The 20189-nt window shown below is 59.8% G+C and overlaps 1 protein-coding gene across 1 annotated transcript; it reads left to right on the forward strand.

Moving 5' to 3' along the window:
- The first annotated feature begins 10363 nt into the window (after positions 1 to 10363).
- Positions 10364 to 17690, forward strand: FGF3 (fibroblast growth factor 3). Its single transcript, XM_064491823.1, has 3 exons — positions 10364 to 10583; positions 12909 to 13012; positions 17331 to 17690. Exons 1-3 carry the CDS (start codon positions 10364 to 10366, stop codon positions 17688 to 17690), a joined length of 684 nt encoding a protein of 227 aa, XP_064347893.1.
- Positions 17691 to 20189: the final 2499 nt, after the last annotated feature.

Consider the following 20189-nt stretch of genomic DNA (forward strand, 5'->3'; position numbering starts at 1 on the left):
ACCTGGTGGTTCAAAGCCCAGAATCCGGCTCCCTGCCTATGAATTGGGCTCGGCCCCTCGGCCACTGAACACCTGCAGGCAAGTTGCTTGACCTCTCTGTGCTTCTGTTTTCTCAGCTCTTGCTAGTCACAGCCCCTGTCCAGTAGGGTTGTTAGGAGGCTTAAAGGAGCTAATATTTATAAAATGCTTAAAAGATCATGTCCTCTATAGCAAGCATCGGTGTCTGGCAAATAGATCATCACTTTGTGTCAGACTCTGGGTGTCCTCAGCCCCTGCTGGCTACAAACCACACCCAGAAGATTAGCAGTGCCCACCTGCCTTCCTCTTTCTTGTTGACGGTTACTCAAAAGGGTGCAATGGGCAGGTTTGGGTCCTGAATTCACAATGCAGCTCATGCACTCACCCCCGTGTGCCCCTGAGCCAGGTGGTTACATTCTGTGCCTCAGTTTCTTCATCTGTGGAATGGAGCCAGGAGTCTCTACTGTCTGTTGTGCAGAACTCAGGTGCAATGCAAAGGAGAGGGGGGCGTGGACGTGAAGGGGAAGACACAGCCCTAACGTGACACGGTTTTGGGGAAAGTGAAATGTGAGAGACTCGGAGTGTAGGAGGGACCCACGATTCTTGCTGAGAGGCCAGTGAGGGTTGAAAGCCAGCCAGCATGAGGGGCAGGGACTGCTTCCTGACCTGCCCAGGCACACTGGGGCCCCCCAGCTCCTGCCCAAGGACCTGAAGTTGTCACTGTCACCCGTCTTTGTCACCTGTCTCCTCTCTGGTAGCAAGTGTCTGCTGGCTCTCCCCACCCACCCCTGCCTCCACCAGGAAAGCAACGTGTCTTGTCCATCCTGCGTCCTCAGCCTGACACGAAGCAGGAACTCAAAACATTGTTGAATGGATGAATGGATGATAAAATGTTAGTAGAGGACTTTCAGGCTGTATTTTGGTCTCACAGATGGTCTAAGACAACAGTTTCCACAGCTGGTGGACGTCAGATTTGCCTGGGGAGTCTTGCCTGACTTTTGGAAGCAACTGAAGACTGGGGGGCTTATGGTGAAAATGGCCACATTCCCCTAGTGCTCAGGCCATGCACCAAGCGGCTGTCAGGGTTTCCAGGGGGACACAGGTGTCCTCCTGGTGGATGTCAGTGGTCTTGAGGTCTCGTCTGTCTGATTTAAGACAGTTTGAACAAACCCTCCCAAGGCCACCTGACGGGTGGAACCCTGCAGAATCACCCCAGGGGAAGAAGTATGGAGACCTAGATGCTGACAAACTTCTTTCGGGGAAAGAATTAAGACCTGACACTTCAAGAACACTTTTACGAGAGGTTCGTGATGAGAAAGCAAGTTCCTTCCTGGGGAATCTTCTGGAATGGCTTCGTACCTTCAGATCTCTCGTGGGCAGGTCCCCGAGAGCTGGAAGAGCCTCTGGGTTCTGTGGCTTTCCTGTCCTTTCCCCATCCCAGGGCTAGCGGGGGGTTACCTCCCAGGGCAGAGGTGGCCTGCTGGAGGCCCTGGCCACTGCCTGAATCCAACAGTGGTTTGAAATTGGAAAGCAAAAATCAGAGGGAGATGAAAGTGTGCAAATGTCGATCTCGTTGCAGGTCGGGGAGGCTGGTCCTTCCACAGGGCATTCTGAAGGGACATCCTCCTCTTCCTCCTCCTCCTGGACTGGCGGAGGCCCACTCCAAAGGCTCCTGAACTTCTCGGGGGCCGGGAGGGCTGTGTAGCGCTCCTGGCTTCTTGTCTATGAGGGCTGGGAATGAGGCATGGCTTGAAAAGCCCGCAACCCAGGCTCTCAGGCATGAAACGGATCTGGCGTGGTGAAACGTGTGTGTGTGTGTGTGTGTGTGTGAGAGAGAGAGAGAGAGGGGTGGAGGGGAAGGGAGGGGGAGGGAGGAACATCTGGAGACTTGAGTGGCTCTCCAAGGTGTGAACTTTGGCCCCCTGGCTGGTTTCGCTCCGGTGGTGGTGGCCTCTGTCGAGTCCCAGCAGAAGCAGAAGCAGGAGCTGCACGTGGGCTGGGGCAGGCAGACGTGATGGAGAGTGCTCTCAGCTCTCCTGGGGGCAGGGTGGTGACAGCCTCTGGAGAGCCACGAGGAGTGGCTCACGGAGTGCCCTGTCACTCTCAGAGGCAATGTGGCTGCAGTGACGGGTGACCAGCGCTGAGCTGAGCCCAGCAGAGGAGAGAGGAAGGAAGGGAAGGAGAGTTTTGAAGGAGCAGGTGCTTGCCGAGTGCCTCCCAGCAGTGCAGTCCCCATGACAGCCTCACGAGGGCGCTGCTGTCACTGTGCCCATTTCTCAGATGGAGAAACAGGGAAGGTTACATCGCTACCCAGCTCCTGGATTTGGGAAGAGGAGGTAGTGGGACACATGGGCAGAGGAAGAGGCGCCCTGCGTCTGGGAGACCAGCCTTAGCTCCTGGCCTGTGCGGAGCAGTGGTGGGATTTTGGAAGAAGCCAGATTCTGGACCAAACTGTTGGCCCTGCCAAGTCCAGCAGGGTGACTGCAGGGCCCAGGCTGGTGAAGATTACACAGAGCATGTGCGTCCAGCCCCACCCCTGGGCCGGCACACAGGGGCTCTAACTGAGCTTGCTCGGAGGACGACCACTACTATTTCCCTTAGAATTCAGCCCACCTGGGCTGAACCGGGCAGCTCCTGAGAGCCTCCCTGAGGGTCTCCACCCCCGGTTTTCAGTCTTGCTCCAAAGGAATGGCTGAAATGCCTGCTGTCTCCACACCAGGTTAGAGCTGGGGCCCCGCCTCTCGCAACCTACAACGTGTGGGTGGCCAGCGGGGGCTGGTGGGGAGCACTTGGGAGAAGAGGGGGCCCATGCTTTGTCCCCAGAGACCACCTATTGTATGGTCCCTTTACGCGACATTTCCAGAATGCGCGCATTCATGCAGGCAGAAGGTAGGTGAGTACTGACCAGGGGAAAGGGGGTGATGCTTTTGGGTAAAGGGTTTCAGGGGGTGATTGATTAACACGTTCTAAAGTTGGTAGCAGTGATGGCTTCGCAAGTCTGAACCCTCAAACCCACTGAGGCCACTAAAGCGTCTTAAGGGGGTGAGTCCTATAAAATGCGAGTTCTAGCTCCAAAGCTCTATGAAACAAGCGGGTCTGTATGCTGGGCTCACAGACAGCCTGGCCTGCGACCAGGTCTCACAGCAGCCTCAGAAGGGCCACGTGGCGGGAACCTGGCCTGGCCGTCCCCGGATGCCGGCGAGGCCCCGAGCGGCAGCAGGAGCCCCCGATTGCTCTGCGTGAGCCAGGCGGTCAGCATGTGGTCTTCTCTGGGCACAAGAAGGACTGTACTTAAAAGGTGATCATAAGCACTTTGGAGAAAATCAGTTTTACAAGCAAGGCTTCAGCAGCCACAAGGGGAAGAGAATCCAGCAGGAGGGGTGCCCACCGCGGAGCAAAGCGCCTCCTCTCCCGCCTTTACCAGGAGCTCCGTTTTAGGGGATCAGCCCCCCGAGTTCCCGTGAGCCCCACATTTGTAGTTGGAGGAGGTGGGAAGCAGCCTGGGGCTCTGGGCAGCATCTTTTCTAGTCCAAGTGCGATCGAGTGTAAGCCCCCGGCTCCACACCTCGGCCTGGTGCCCTGGAGGCTGCGTGGTGGGGGGGCCTCGGGTCAGGGAGGGGCGGGTAAGGGGGCGCAGGGCTCAGGGCAGTAGCGGCTGCCACTTTGCAAGCAGGTGACATCAGAAACTGCAGGACCAGAAGGGCTGAGGCCACTGCCCAGCAGACGCAGGACAGCCTGCTGTCCCAGGCTGTGCAGCTCAGCCCGGCCCCAGGCCCACGCTCCCGAGGGCCCCGGCCCAGGAGCGAGGGACCCGCACAGAGCAAAGGTCGGGGGTTTGACTTGGATTCCGGTGCCTGCTTTTCACCCAGAGCAAGGGCACTAATGAGCAAGCTAAGAGCCTTGCAGACGGTGGGGCCTGAGCCGCAGGGAGGGCTCCTCGATGAGGACGGGCGGGCCACCGTGATGAAATTGGCATCGTGGCCCCGAGACACTCTTCACCTTTGTGTGCGTGTCCCCAGGAGAGACACGTGCACCTCTGAACAAGCCAGTAATGAGGCTGGCCCAGGAACGGGGAGCCAGCGTATCCTCCGGCCTAATGACGGCACTGAGAATTCAGCCCATTGTCCCAGAATCTGTTGCTAAAAGGATTTAAGATTCAAGAGAGAGAAATGTGGGGGCCTATTAGCTACATTGTGCAGGACTGGAGCGGGCAGTGGCCACGTCTGTGGGCCCTGAGTCCCCTCTTAAGTCAAGTGGGGGCTTTGCTTAAGCCCCGCTGTCCATCAGTCCCCGAGGCGGATCCACTCTTATCTTGCATCTTGTTTTGTGTGCACACTGGGGTCTCCAAGGAGCCCTGCCCAGGTCTACACTTGAGTTCATTACTTACAATGCCGAGGTGGGGGGCAGGCAGGCTCTGGTTTGTGCCGAGATGCCCACCCAATATAACCTGCAAGGGGGCATTTGGTGGTTCCAATTTTCTGCTCGTGGGTTGGGTTGATGAGTGGATGAGAACACGGGCTGTGGAGTCTGAATCCAGCCCGTCCGTCCACACACACCGAACTCCTGTCGACTGAGCTCCCACCCGTCGGAGCATCGATCCTAGGCGGAGTGCTATCAGGGGAGATAGTGGGTGGACAGGGCACAGGGCACGACCTCACTGCCCCCCATCCGCTTCCTTCCTTGTCATCCCTGCAGACTTTAGTCCTGATCCCTCGATGGTCACCTCTGCCCCAACCAAAGGGCTTTGCCAAGCATGCCTCACAGATCAACTCCCTTGTGAATCACCCAAGCCATACCTGCTCGCAGTAAAAATTGAAACAGTGAAATCAACACCAAAGGGTGAAAGTGAAGCATCCTCCCCGCCCCCTTACTCTCACCCTCCTTCCCAGAGGTAACTAAGTAGCCTACAGGCCCTGCGTATAGTCCAGAAGCAGCCTGCGTATCGATCAGCAAGTGCGGACGTTGATAACATCCGCTGCAAGCATGGGTCCAGCGCCCACAGCGCGCCAGACTCTACCCTCAGTAGCGGGCAGCTCAGCCACACAGGAAGCATCCCATTTTGTGGATGAGGAAACTGAGGCCTGGAGAGGTTAATTTGCCCAAACTCGCGCAGGCAGTAAGTGGGAAAATCTGGGTTCGAACCCAGCAAGTCACAGATGGGATTGCACTCCCTAGTCTGTGGTGCAGTTTTGTGGTTTCCCTTACAAGCTACCCCAAGAGCCTGCCGTCCCAGGGGGCTCTCTGCACGCCACAGTCTCCACACGGGGGTGGTTTGCACTGTTTCTGGTTTGATCTCCTCTTGAATGCTGCTGCAGTGACGTCCCTGGGCGCTGACGCACACACCTGCCACTGCATCCTTACCATCCCACCCCTTACCTGGAGTCCTCAAGATGGCCTCAGAGGCACTGGCTCCTGTGTTGGGCACTGCTCTGAGTGGTCCCTTGTTGAAACCTCACATCCGGTATGTGCAGTGGGAGGGACTGTCACTGACTTCACAGAGCAGGAGACTGAGGCATGCAGGGTTCTGGCCAGGTGCCAGAGGACATGGACACAGATCATGTCTCCAGAGGCTCTTGGTCACTCCAGCTGCTCCGGGTGCCGCCCCAGGCCAGGCACTGAGAGGGTGCAGGGACTGGAGGCTGCCTTCAGTCTGGGTGGGAAGAAAGGGGCAGCTCACAGTATGTGTCTTCCTTCCACCCCTCCATCTGGAAAGAATTCCTTCTCCTCCTCCTTTCAAACTCAGCTTGGAGCTTCCTAATAGCTGAAGAATCAGGAGACAACCCAAAGGTCCATCAACAGATGAACAAACTGCAATTTTTCCATACAAGGGACTATTATTCAGCCATGAAAAGGAACGAGGCTGACACATGCTACCGTATGGTCAAACTTCGAAACATTATGCCTAGTGAAAAAGAGTGGACTCAAAGCGGCAGATATTGTATGATTCTGTTTCTATGAAATGTGCAGAATTACGGCAATCCACAGAGACAGAAAGCAGATTTGCGTTGCTTAGAGCTGGAGTCGGGGGTGGGGGAGTAAAGGAATGATAGCTAAAGGTTTGGAGCTTCTCTTGGGGATGATGGAAATCTTCTAAAGTCAACCGTGGTGATGGTTGCAGAACAACAATATATTAAAAGCCATTGAATTATACACTTAAAATGGCTGAATTGTAGGGTGTGCGAATTATATCTCAGGGAAGCTCTTTAGAATTAAAAACAAATAAAAATAAATAAAATTTTTAAAAGACTCAGCTTGAATGCTTGCACCTCTCGGCCCCCAGACTGCAGGGCACCCTCCTGCGCCTCTCCTTTGCCCCCTTGGTGAGCTGCTGTGCACTTGGGGTGCTCCTGACCTATGACCCCATATTGGAGCTGACCTACCCCAAGGTCCTGTTGGCATATAGGAAAGTGAGGGTCCCCCTCCTCTCTGTGCCCAGCAGCCCTCACTTTCTTTGGGCACAAGCAGTGTTCAAGCCCCCTCTGGTGCCAGCGGCCCCACCACCCCTGTAGTCCAGGATTCCTGGGACATTTGGCACAAAGGTGGCCAATAGCTGGGTGCCATCCAGGAGGACCCTCAAGAAGGATTTGTGTCTTCCAGTGGGTGGGCTCATGCCTGGCTCTGGGACTGGCTCTACCCTGAGAGGTGGGGTGGCCTTGGCTGGGGAGGGCAGCCAGCTGGTCTACCCAGAGCAGCCTCCACCAGCAAAAACCAGTCTCTGCTGGGCATGGAAATTCTGCTGTCAAAGATCGTCCCTGTGCCTCTTTGAGCTTCTAACTTTGCTGGAAGCAAAGGTGAGGACTGCAGGTAAAGACCCCCAAGCTCAGCCCTGGACCCCCCACCTGCTGTGGACGAGGGGCCAGGTGGCCCCGCTGACTCAGGTAGAGGTTCCAGTCGCCTCACCCCCCAGATGTGTGACTGCGGGCCAGTCTCTTCACGTCCCGGAGCCTCTGTTCCACATCCCCGGGTGGGGCTGAGCACGACTGCCTGTCGGGCTTCAGGCCCCTTGCAGGCGGGTCTCTCCTATTGCTCTTGGGGGTGATCAGAGTGAGTTCGGGGCCGAGAGGCAGCGCCACGTCTCACAGTCACTGCAGTTGGCAGGCTGGGACACGTCACATCACCGCGCTCGGTCCCTGCCCCTCCCCCAGCTCTCTCTCCGGGAGGAGAGGCTGGAGGTGTGGGGCCTGGACCTGCATGGGGTCACAGGGGGTCGCCCAGGCACCAGACAGTACTGGGAAGGGATCGGGGTGTGAGCGCGCAAAGCAGAAATGCCAGAGCTGGCGGTGAGGCCTGCTGGGACTAGGCCTGGGGGTGTCCAGGCCGGGGTCTGGAAGAGGCCGATTAGTCAAACGGCTGCAGTGACCATTTGGAAGCAATTAACAGGATGGCTGTTACCACATTGCCCACCCCCACCTGGTTCCGTATATTGAGGGAGGGCGCTGTGGTGTGGGTTCTCTGGGGCATCAGCCCAGCCCAGCCCAGCAGGACTTTGTGAACGAGATCTCTGCCCTGCCAGGAAGATTTCATGAAATCAGGTACCCCTCCCTCAGCTGGGATCCCAGCGTCCGAGGGCCTGGCATCCCGGCGACATCCAGAGTCAAGCCCAGGTCTGCAGGGGGGTCCCGGGGGGCTTCCTGGGTCAGGAAAGACAGGGGTCAGGGAGATTTTGAAGCCTCAGTGGGTGGGGAAGCCAAGGCCTGGGGCTGGGAGGGAGAGGCTGCGGGCAGTGGGCAGGGGGTGCAGGTGGGCGGGGGAGTGTCCCCCAACACTGGCAGAGGATGGAGCTTGCCACAGGGCCTGGTGCGGGGGGCAGAGGGCAGCTTCGGATGTTAGACACTCCCTCCGCTGTCAGGCTGGAGGCTCTAGGCAGGGCCCTGGAGGCTTTGCTGCCTCCAAGAAGTCCCACTAACCAGAATGCCCGTGGGGAACTGGTCCCTGGGAGGAACGTGGGGCACAGCGGCCAGCTGTCCCACTGCAACTGGTAACAGTGCCCTGTCTCACTCTCAGAGGCATCTCGGTTTGCATAATAAACCACGGTCCCCTATGGACGGGGCTGGCTCCGCACTGACGTGGCAGAGGGACCTGTGCAGGGGTACTGCCACTGAGTTTCTCTCACTATATTTGAGGCATTTGATGTATGAGGAGGCAGCATCTCAGAGGGGCGATGCTACATGGCCAAGGTCACAGGGCTAGGAAGCAGCCGACCCATTCATTCATTCATTCATTCGAGTAGGTACCGAGGGCCTACTGTGTGCCGGGCACTGTCTAGGAACTGAGGGTCCAACAAAACCAGCAGAACCTCCTGCCCTCCTGACCTCTCACCACCCTTGGATCCCCGCTCGGCACCATCAGCCCTGCCCCCAGCCAGTTCTAGGGTGCAGGCAGACCAGGGGTGGGCTGGGGGTGACCCACAGTGGGTGGGGCTGAAACTGGTCCCACTTCCATTGGAAGTTCAAGTGATCAGCAGTCCCAGGCCAGTTCTGTGGGTGGAGTCCCAGTGGGCAAGCTCTCCTCTTGGCTCCATCCTTGGGGGCTGCCTGGGGGCTGTCCTCTGTCTGTTGTAAAGCAGGCTCCATCATTAAGGGGCTCTAGAAATCCTTAGCCTGGTCTTCAGATTGTTCACAGGCTCTGACTAGACAGAACCTGGCCAGAAGCCACCTCCCCTGGCCCTGGGATACTGAGTGATGTTCTAGGCATGGCCCAGGGCCACTCAGGCACTGAGCATGCTAGCATGAGCTCAAGGACATGCTGCCCTGTGTCAGGCCAGGGTGGTGAGAAGTATCCCAATGGGGTGTGCTTGCTCCTGCAGCTCAAGAGAGCCCCTGGTGCCCTCCACACACGCCCCTTCCCTAGGCAGGAGCAAGGTTCCAAATCCTGATGCAGGTAGAAGGGATGATGAGTACCAGCCCACCTGGCTCATCCCAGAGCCCCTGGACTTGGAGCCGAGGCTGTAGCTTTGACCACTGGACCCCATAGGGTCACCCCAGCAAGTACCTGTGCTTGATCCCGTGTGTCAGTATCAGGCTGGCTGCTGGCCAAGGGGATGCTGGGGCAGGGGTGGTGGGAGGAAAGAGGGGCAGAGGCCAGGGGAACAGGAGAAGGGAGTGCCAACACTCTATCCACAGCCCCTCGTCACTGGGGTCCCTAGGGGAGAGGGCCCTCCAGGCAGTCCCCGCATCCACACTGCTGCTCTGAACCCACCAGCAGGGATATCCACCCACCTTTGCCACTTATCTCTCATCTCCCTTTTCTGAGGCCACCAGGCTTCCCAGGCTTTCCTCTGGGCATCACTCTGCTGCTCTCTGGTCTCCATCTGTTTCTTGGTCTCTCTTCTTCCTGTCACATTCTCTCCTGTCCTATGAGGGCTTTCTCTCTTGCTCTCTAGGGCTCTCTGTCTCTGTGCTCTTTTCTCTGGCTCTCCTGTCCCCCTCCTACCTCCCGCTGCTGGGACAGGACCGTCCAAGCGCAAACCTCATTCTTCCCAATCTGCTTGGTTGGGGTGCGCGACAGGATAAAGCACCTCCCCGCAGGTCTTGGCTCCAACGGGGAGCGCGGACAGAACCTCGGTGTTCCCCACGCGCGCCGCACCCGAGGCCCTCCCCTCCGCCGCGGTTCGCGGCCGCCTTCATTATGCGCTGCCTTTAATGGGCGTTTGTCAGCCCGACTTCCCCGCAAGTTGTTTTTGCGTTCATCAGTCATCGGCGGCGTTCCCATTGTGCCACGGGATTGATGGGGGGCGGGAGGGGGTGACAGGGCCTGGGGCGGCCGCCTCGAGGCCTCGGTCTATAATTTTCGGAGGCATAATTGGTCTGGGGGAGGGGGCGGGGGAGGGGGCGGGGAAGGGACCTTTCAGAACCGGGAGGGCGCGCGGGGGCGCGGGGCGCGCGGCGGAGCGGAGCCGCGGCTCGACGGCGGCGCGCGGGGGACGAGTGCGCACGGCGGCGCCTGGCCCGAACCCCGCGCCCCGCCGGGCTCCCCACCCGCCGGGCCTCCCGCCCCTCCCGCGCCTCCGCCTGGGGACCACGTCGGCCTTTTGTTGCCGAACTGTCTTTTCTTTCAGCACTTTGCGCAGCAACGGAAATTTCACCCGATCCTGGGTGAAAATTAAAGGATCACTCTCTCTCCCTCTCTCATTCTCATTCTCTCTCTCTCTCATTCTCGTCCCCCTGCCCCTCCCCTCCCCTTCCCTACCCTCCCCCCCGCCCCGACTCCGCGGAGCGGGAGTCGGCACCGCCAGGCGCTGGAGCCGGCTCCGAGCGCCTCGCCCAGGCTCCGCTGCCGTCCCTTCCATGGGCGCCGCGCTCGCCTGCAGCCGCCGCCGCCGCCGTGGGGCGGGCGCGATGCCACGATGGGCCTGATCTGGCTGCTGCTGCTCAGCCTGCTGGAGCCCGGGTGGCCGGCCGCGGGCCCCGGGGCGCGGCTGCGGCGCGATGCGGGCGGCCGCGGCGGCGTCTACGAGCACCTCGGAGGGGCGCCCCGGCGCCGCAAGCTCTACTGCGCCACCAAGTACCACCTACAGCTGCATCCGAGCGGCCGCGTCAACGGCAGCCTAGAAAACAGCGCCTACAGTGAGTGCCCGGCCCTGCGACAACCGCGCGGGGTCCCTGGGAGGAGCGGTGCCCAGGAGGGACTGGCGCGCGAAGGGTGCCCAGGAAAGCAGGCTACCCCTGCTGCCAGAGGGAGACCGCCGGGGTCCCCTGGCCTCCCCCAACGTCTAGGGTAGGAGCGAGAGTGGAGCTTGCAGGAGGCGGGTCGGGATGGTGGTGGTGGTCACGTCCAAAGAGGGCTCGGGCAGCGGCGGCCCGCTGTCGGGCCAGCAGGCCCAGCCGAGTCTGCCCCACCGCCGCTCCGACTGCTGGGCCGAAGGTGGGCGAGCCGGGGGTTCCCCACTTGGCCGGTTTGGTGGCCCTGACAAGTGTGAGCCCTTTGAATTTTTCGGAGAAAATGCGCTGGACAAGGCATTTATCACCCTCTTTATTATTTTGACGACTTTTCCTGCCGACCCCGGGGCGCCCCTCCGTCCACTCCGCCCTCCCGACTCGCGGCCGCCCAGGTGGCCGCCCCGCGCCACCTCTGCGCGGAAGACGCTCGCCCAGACCAAGCGGGGCTCCCGGGAGGTGGCCGCGCGGAATCCCCAGCCTTCTCGCCTCCGCCCTTGGCCGCGGAGCGGCAGACAGAGTGGGCGCCTTCGCCGCCGGGTGGGAGGCCACCGGCTGCGGGTTGGGAGCAGGCAGGGGCGTCCGCCTGGGTCTAGGGGCACAGATACACTTTCAACCTGCCCTGCGGCCAGGACCCACGCCCGGACTGCGCCCGAGCCAGAGTCCCGCGAGGCCCCACGGTTTGGTTCCTCCGGCCGCGGGAACCCGGCTCGTGCTGAGCACTCTTCGAGGAGCTCAAAGCCAGGGGACACGAAGCAGCTCCGCTCGGCGGGGACCGGGAGGCCCGAGCGCGGAGCCACGCAGCAGCTCAGTGCGGAGCGTTGGAGGGTGGCCGGCGTCCCGGGGTCGTCCTCCGCGACCCGCGGCGCTCTGCTCCCGGCTCAGGGGCAGGAAGCAGTGTGGCGCATTCAAGGCGGCGGCAAACTTCTGCTTCCTTGAGCAAAGCCGCAGTCCTGCGAGGGCGTCTTCGGAAGACGCCTCCGGAGCCGCGCGGTGGGGACAAAATGCTGCCTGGGCGTCCCTGTCCGCGGGACCGGGCTACGGGCGTGCCTGTGCTCGCCTCGTAGCGACAGCCCAGTTCTCTCCAAATCCAGTCTCCCTCTCAGAGTAGCAGAGCAACCAAATTCTGGAGGCATTCAAGGCGGGCAGCCGGGAGGCAGAGGAGAGCGCGTGCCCACAGCCTCCCCTGTCGGGCGTCCCCGCTCGCACTCCTTTGGCCCTCGGGCTGGCTCAGCGGAGCCCGCCCGGCCTACGTATCGGGGACGCCAGAGGCTGCCATACTGTACCCCCGCACGCTCCGGGCAAGCCTGTGGCGGCCCGCGTCTGGGCCTGTGATCTCTGACGGGTCGGGGGCCAGGCGCACGCCCAGATAGCACCCCACCCCCGCCTTGGAGAGGGCTCTGGCTGATGCTCCAGCCAACCCCTCCGAGCTGTTCTCTGGGAACAATGGCCCCACCTGGGGCTTTGTTACAGGCTCTTGGGGGTTGAGGAGGTTGGTGTGGGTGGGAAGCGTTCTTGTTCCAAAAGGCAGGCATTAGGGGAGATTTAAACTTTCTTACGTACAATGGGGCATAGGTGAAGGTCGGTGGCTTCCCTTTGGGAGCTCCCGGTCTGACCTGGCTTCCTGCCAACATCCTGTAACGTGCACGCAGGCCAGAGACAATTACCTCCGGCCCAGGTCCATGGCAACAGGTTTGGGTGGCACTGTCAGTGCACTGGTGAATTCCATTATCAGGTCACCACGCCAAAGGCCCCGTCCCCGCCTCCCCAGGCGCTCCAGTGCAGGCCGTGAGCTGCGGAGCCCGGGTGCTACTCTCTGCGGTGGGGGTTTGAATCCCGACTCAAACACCTGTGTGCACAGGCAAGTCCCTCAGCCTTAGCTTGCTTGTCTGCCTGATCAGGAAATGAGCTCACTGGGTGGCTGAGAGGCTCCAGTGGGCTCCATGTTCTGCGCAGAGTCAGTGTGGAGAAATGTTAGTTTTATTTCCCTTCCAGCTTTGAATTCTTCTCCTTGGAGAAGACTTCCCAGATGCTCCCTTATTGTACCTCCCGCCCAGGGGTTTCTGCCTCCCCTGAACATCCTAGGTCACCTTTTTTTAGGTGTGTACTGCCTTCAGCAACCCCACCTACTCCCCAAGCTGGGCTTGGCTTTGGGGAGGGCCAGCGGGCGCTCAGCCCTCACCTCTGGGCTCTGTGGGAGGCAGAGAGGTGATGGGCCTTCACAACTCTCCCCAGGTATCCTGGAGATAACAGCAGTGGAGGTGGGCGTGGTGGCTATCAAAGGGCTCTTCTCCGGGCGGTACCTGGCCATGAACAGGAGGGGACGGCTCTACGCTTCGGTGAGTCCAATCTTTCATGCCTCGGGGTTGGGGGACAGAAGGCACAGATGGAGCAGCCTTCTCCCTTGAACATCACATCAGAGGACAGAGGGGCCATGGGCAGCCTAATGCTTTGTCCAGGGATGTGCAGGACCCGGGCTGGGACCAGAACCCCAGGCCCTCTGGCTCCTTGCTCAGTGCTCTTACGGCTGCTTCTGTTAGAGGCAGCTGCCAGCTTGAGTGCGCTGGAGGGGTAGCCATGCTCTATATTCTCCAGCTGCTGTCAGGTTAGATAATGTTCCTCCAGGCATTTTGTGGTCTCCTTCAAGGTAGTTGAGAGCAGCGTAGAGACTGTCTCCCAAATTCCTCCTAAGATAAATGGACCCAAGTGTACCTTGAGATAAAGCAAGGGTGTGCGTTGGGCAGAAGCTCTCCTGTGGGCTCACCCAGAGCTCTCCTGGGAGCAGGGAGGGGAGCAGGCAGGGCGGGGCACAGCCACATCTTCCCAAAGATAGAAAGGCAAGAGCTGTGAGTTCTGGGGAACCAAGAGAAAGCTATTAGTTCAAGGAACCAGGAGGAAGGGAGATGGGACCCACGTCCCAGGCACACAGGCTTGGAACCCAGTCTATGTACCGCAACAGAAAGGCTCCTGTGACTGTGGGCGTCGGCAATGTCCCTCCCTCAAGGGCAGGGAATACATGGAGTAAAATACATGTACTAGGAAATTTGCTACCTCCAACCAGTCATTACATGCAATTCGGCTGATACTCCCTGGGCAATGAGAGGTTTTCCATCCACACGTCACCTAGACGACGCAGCCGAGGACCATCTTGCTGCTAAGTTACCTCTCTCCGTCCAGTCATATCTGCAGGGGAAACACACCAACATTTCCCTGCCCCTCTGAAGTCAGGCAACGCGTGATCAAGATGAATTGCAGGAAAATCCTCCATGAAGCCTATTGCTTCCTCACAGAGTTTTCACGGCTTTGCTGAAGGAAATGCGCCCATTTGTTTTCTCTGACCTGGGGGCCACTTGACAGGCGCTGGGTCTGGGAGCAGGGACCCTCAGGTGCCCAGCCTCTTCTGTATGTGCTTCTAGAATATGCAAACCCCAATTTGCTTGATAAGGATGTGCCCTTCACCTGAGTCTAGTCTGACTTTTTCCTGAGGTGGACTGTGGCCTTCCAGACCCCTCCGACCCCGCGCCCCTGGTGCTGAGGGAGCGGAACTGACATTCCGTTCCTGAAGTGGTCTCAGAGCACCCACAGTTGCTCCCATCCCTATGGAGAGAGGGCCCCTTGTTGGCCTGCAATGAGCTTACTGCCCAGGTCTTACTGCTCAGAGAGGGTCTCCTCCATCAATGCTGGGAAAGTTCACAGAGCAGGGCAAGTAGACTCAATCGGGAGGTGAAACCTCAGGCCTCTGCCATCTCTTCCATGGGAGACCCAGGTCTGGGGCTTTGGGGGACAGAACGAAGCATGCCTGGGCGGATCCCAGTGGGTCAGAATCTCCCTGTGGCTTCTGTCCCCGAGAGCTGACTTTGGAGACAGAGGAGGAAAGGTTCTCAGCCCACCTGGGGAGAGCCAGGAGGTCCAGCTGATGGTACAGAGCTTCTCAGGGCACCTGGGAGGCAGAGAGGCTCTCACTGCTTTGCAGATAACCTGGGAGGTGGGGCAGCCCAGGTGCCGTCCCTGCCGCTGGCCACCCCTTGTCCCCATCCTGGGTACCACCAATTTGCCTGTGCATGCTGTTCCCACTGCTCTGCCTCTTGGCTGTCTGAATTCTTCACCATCACCCTGCTTCTCACCTCCCAGGCTGGCTCCTCCACTCTGTGGGTCTGTGGCCATTGTGCCCTGACAGCCCCCAATTCCAGCCCTGACTTCCCTTCTGAGTTTTAGATCCCCTCAAATGTCCTGATGGCTCAGAGACCCCCGGCAGAGGGCAGCACACCCCAACTGAACTCAGTGACTCCCCTGGCTCCCCTGCCATAATTGCTGCCCCACCAGCCATGCACTCAAGCCCAGGCTCAGCTGGCAGGCACGGTGGACACCTCCTTCTCTCTCAGCCCCACGTTCGGTCCATCTCCAAGTACTCAAATATTCTTCCTGAATCTCTCTCTTCAATCCACACCCCTCACCCCCCTCTGCCCTATCCCCGTGGCTAGTACCCTTGTAACTCAGGCTCTCATCCCTTCCCAGCTAGACCTTCACAACAGCTTTGGACCCAGCTACTGACCTCCCGGCTCTCCCTCCTCCTGTCCGTCTACCCTTCCTTCCTTCCTTGCACCCATCTGCCCATCTACTCATCATCTGTATATACAAACTTCCTTCCTTCCTTCCTTCCTTCCTTCCTTCCTTCCTTCCTTCCTTCCTTCCTTCCTTCCTTCCTTCCTTCCTTCCTTCCTTCTTTGCACCCATCTGGCATGCACTCCTTCATTCATCACTGTCTTACCATATGTTATATGGTAAGACACTTACCATATGTTATAGTCTATGCCAAGTACGTGCTTAGGGATCTTCCTAAGATGCAAATCTACTCATGTGATGGCTTCCGGGAACTCCCCATCACCACAAATTATCACCCAGACTCCTTAGCTCAGCCCACAGGGGAGTGACCCAGACCACCTTCTCCCACCTCTCACCATCACCCCGCAGCTCGCGTTGCCATTCCAGTCTCTGGACCCCTCGATTCTCCAGAACCAGCACTGCTACTCACCCCTCCATGCCTTTGCCAGGAAGGTACTGTCACTGTCTGGAGTGCTCCTGCCCCAAAACACGCACTAGAGATTGCCCTCTCCTCCCTAACGATTCTTTCCAAATGTCACCTCATTGGGGGGAGATCTGCCCTCTTTGCAGACCCCCTGCCTGGTCCCCACCTCTGCCAAACCTTGCTGGCTTTTCTGAAACAGCGCCAAGCACTGGCAGAACCGTGCAGGAAGAGCGGTCTCTCCAGGGGCGCGATCAGTCAGCAGGTGGAGCCCAGGGTGGGAGTGACTCTGGGGGAGGCACCAGTGGAACAAAGGGTCTGGGCTCTGGGCACAGCAGGGAAGGGCCAGGCACTGGGAACGGTTGTCACTGTGAGGCTGTGATGCCTTTTTCCGGGTCTTCTCAGCCCCTGCCCCCAGGATCCCTTCCAAGGTGCAAGCCAGTACCCTGTCCCCGAGACCCCCCCTCCGTAGGGCCGGAGCCCCTCGCCCTTCGAGGCTCACAGGACTGTGCCCCTTCAGTTGCCCTCCAAGTATCCCAGCAAAGAGAAAGCCCACCAGGCCTGCCGGTCGGTGGGCCTCAGCCCTGGAGGACGTACCTTCTCTGGGACAGAGGGGCCTGGGAGGAATGTCAGTCCTGTCGCTGTGTTTCTCATAGAAACTCAAGGCGGGGCGGGCGCGAATGCAGTGTGCCAGGCGTGGGGGTGGGGCAGGTCTGCCCTGGGCCCCCTCACTCACCCCAGATGGCCTCTGAGCCCCACGATATGTGGGGTGCAGGCCGGAACGCATCAGGTCCCTCTGGGGTCTGGGGTCTGGGGTCTGGTGCCACCCCCAGGCCTCAGTTTCTCCATCTATCAAGTGCGGAAGTTGGTCTGGGGCAGTGGCATCCGTCCTCAGACCCAGGGAGCGCTGGGCATCCCCCGTGGGGGCAGGGAGCAGAGAGGGGGTGGGGTTACGGGGAGAGGCACTGCCACCCTCGATTCAGCCGAAGCTCTCCGCCTTGACCCCGGGACTTCCGTGTCACTGGGAAGAGGCATTCCGTGTCACCGTCTCGCTTCCTGAGGTCCTTTTGGGTCACACGCTGCCCAGCTTGGGTCTGGCCCCAAATGGCCTGTGGCCCCTGAGAATAGGCTTGCTGTCCGTGGAGCCGCCTGCACTCAGTAGCTGCCCCTCTCCTTCTGCCGATGGAGGCAGACCCCAGGGGTCTTCTGCTCCTGCTCCCGGGGCCAGTCCCAGGAGGGAAGGCCAGTCCTCCTGGCCAGCTTGCCCTGCGCCCCAGCCCTGCCCCTTGGCACAGAGCGGGGAGGGAAGCCCTTGGCATGCCCACGCACCCACAGCTGGGACGGAAGCCTCAACTGGGTTGGCACAAGGCATACCTCCCCTCCCCCACCCCCAACTCAGGAGGCCCCACAGCAGCTCATGGGGGGCTCTGGTGGAAGCACCTTCCATCCTGGGTTTATACCTTTGTCCCCGAGATGCCCGCCTTCAAGAGGGCAGGGACCCACATGCCCCCACCCTGTCCCAGGCTGACATGGATCCCTGGCAAGTTCCCCCCCTACCCAGCGCTTCCCTCCTGGCACTGCATCCTTGTGGCCCCCAGCCCCTGACCTCGGCTCCCGCCCCCCCCCCCCCGCAGGAGAGCTACAATGCTGAATGCGAGTTTGTTGAGCGCATCCATGAGCTGGGCTACAACACGTATGCCTCCCGGCTGTACCGCACGGTGCCCGGTGGGCCCGGGGCCCGGCGCCAGCCTGGCACCGAGAGACTGTGGTACGTGTCCGTGAACGGCAAGGGCCGGCCCCGCAGAGGCTTCAAGACGCGCCGCACGCAGAAGTCCTCCCTGTTCCTGCCCCGCGTGCTGGACCACAAGGACCACGAGATGGTGCGGCTGCTCCAGGGTGGGGCCGGGCTCCACGGGGGTCAGTCCAGGCCTCCTGGCAGGACGGCCCGGCCCCTGCGGCAGCGACAGCGGCGGAGGCGGCGGGGCCGAGCTTAGCCCTGGCCCGGGGAATGGAGGCCTTGAGCATCTCGGCCCCGCAGCTGGGCTCCGAGCTCCGGCCGCCCGGCTGGAAGGTGCGGGCCAGCCAATGGATGCTTGGTGTTCATGGTCAAAGCAGACCGCCATGCACGCGATGGTCCATTCATGATTCGGGGCTGGCTGCTGTTTCCAGGGTCGACAGAGCATCCCAACTCCTCCTGCTTCCCTCAGACGAGGGTCCTGTCAGAGCTAGAGGCCCCGTGTTGTGACTCGGAGGGGGCCTGCTTTAAGCCAAGAAACGTGCGGGTTAACGTTGGCCTGGGGCGCCCCTCGCCCAAGGGGTGACCAGCTGAAGCCACGGATCCTGGCCGCCTGAGGCGTCTCCCTGCAGTGCCGCTGTGGGGTCGCGGGGTTGTGATCAAAACATGAAAGTACTTTATTCTACTTTGTTATTTAATAGATTGTGCTGCAGCCCGAGGGAGCACCTGCTGTTTTCACTTGAGCGTATTTGCTTGTGACGACAGCAGAGTCTGTGCCAAGCCGGTATTTTAAGATGGATGATTGTATTCTGAGAAATTAGGCTCAGGACGCATTTTAATCTCCTGGTTTGGGAAGTTACTATTTTTCGAAGCCAAATGTGGTTTGTGGGGAGGGAAAGAAGAAGTTAATGCATGTGTGTGTGTGTGTGTGTGTGTGTGTGTGTGTGTGAATTCCCGTGTCTGCGTGCGTGCGTGTGGCTGTGTTCCTGTCCCGTGTGTGCGGGAATGTACGTGTGTGTGCTTGCGTGTTCCTGGTTGCGCATCGGTGCGTGCGTACGCACACATAGAGAGAGAGAGGGATTTACTTTGTTTAGGAATCTGGAAAACTGCATCGTGAAGCTGTGTGCTTCTCCGTGGACAATTGCGAGCCCCTGGACTGCAGGGCCCGGCCATCCCCGAACTCCTTTATTCTCACAGCCTGCTACCAGGGCCTTGAGCACTCCTGCCTTTGTCTAAGAAATGGACACTCGGAGAGGTGATGTGGTTTGCTGGGGTCCACGGCCAGTAGGTGGCTAACCTTGCCTGCCCACCCCGCACACCTGCTCCTCCAACAATGGCGGTGGGTGGGGTCACCTGGGGCAGGCCCAGGTGAGAGGCGAGGGGCAGGTACAACGCATTCAAGCTTCCTGGACCTTGCAGGGGGCAGCCCTCCCTGATGGCCAGGGCGCAGGTAAGGCGTGTGTTGTTGTTCCAATAAAACTTTATTTACAAGACAGGCAGTGACTGGATCTGGCGGTGGGCCCCAGTTGCTGAGGAAGCCAGGGTCTCCATGCGCAGGCTGGCAGCTCCAGGCCCTGGAGGCCCTTCTGTCTCATAGCATCCCCGGGGCTGCCAGCCAGCTGCTGGGCTCACAGGACACGCAGCCCTGGGCGCAGCTCACACTGTAGGTGACATCTGCTCCCTCCCCCTGCCGGGTGTGATGCGCCTGCAGGCAGCTGGATGGGAGCTCCCAGGCGGGCTGGGTCTCAAGACCACTCAGGACTGCACCTCCAGGCTGCTGGGCTTCGTTTAATAAGCCGGCTCCCTCCTGCCCAGACCTGGGATCTCCTCAAATCAGCAGACCCCAGACAGGAATTCCCTGGGGAGCTTTTAGGCACCCCCCCCTGCCCTTCCAGGCTCAAAGGGGCAGCTGCCACCTGCCCAACCCAGGTCACATGCGCACAGGCACCCCACGCACCAGGGCCTGTGCCCCCAGCTGGCCTCACAGTCCTTTGGGCCAAGGAGAGGTTGGTCCTGTGGCTTCTTTATAAAGTGCCCTGGGTACTCTGCTTCCCAGCCCTTCTGGGCTCACCCACACTAGCCACACACACCTGGAGGCCAGCTCAGCACTGACACCTGTGTGACAACGCGTGAAAATCTTGGCAAAGAGCAGCAGGGCATAAAGACAGGGACTCTGCTCCGGGCCACCGCCCCCCCCCGGGCAATCCCGATTCCCAGGAATTTTTCCGCCCACTGCAGGAATCAATGTTCAGGGCAACAATTGTGAACGGCTGCTCAGTCTGGGCCTTCCCCTGGTCGCTTGTTATTTATCTGGAATATGATGGAGCAGGCGCTACCTTCGCTCCCATTCTGCAGATGAGGAAACTGAGGCTAGGTCGGGGGAGTTCTTCCCTGCCTGTAGTTAGAGGGGTGCAGCAATGTCGCAGCCACTCCCTGCTTGGAGATCAATGGTCCCTAAAGAAGATGGAGGAGACATTAGGGGATCTCGGTGAATATTTAGAATAGGTTCATACTGAGGACAGGCTGTGCTGAGGTCAGGCCTGAGCCCTCTGCCCGCCAAGCAGCTTCGTCTCAGACGTGGGTCAGAAGGGAGTTAGGGGCTGAATTGCTTCCCCCCAAAGTCATCTGCTGACGGCTTGCCTGCTCCCTACCCAGCACCTCAGAACGTGGCCTTATTTGGAACTCGGGTCATTGGAGATGGTGCCAAGGTCGGACGAGGTTGTGCTGGAGCTGGGTGGGGGTGGGGCCCACGGGTGGG

This window comes from Camelus dromedarius, chromosome 12 (assembly GCF_036321535.1).
Source record: "Camelus dromedarius isolate mCamDro1 chromosome 12, mCamDro1.pat, whole genome shotgun sequence".
Lineage (NCBI taxonomy): Eukaryota > Metazoa > Chordata > Mammalia > Artiodactyla > Camelidae > Camelus > Camelus dromedarius.

Excerpts from the sequence above, each read along its gene's own strand:
- FGF3 (XM_064491823.1), top strand. The coding sequence starts at position 10,364 with ATGGGCCTGATCTGGCTGCTGCTGCTCAGCCTGCTGGAGCCCGGGTGG. Across the intron at positions 10,584-12,908 it reads CCTAGAAAACAGCGCCTACA|GTATCCTGGAGATAACAGCA; the intron begins GTGAGTGCCCGG and ends AACTCTCCCCAG. Across the intron at positions 13,013-17,330 it reads GGGGACGGCTCTACGCTTCG|GAGAGCTACAATGCTGAATG; the intron begins GTGAGTCCAATC and ends CCCCCCCCGCAG.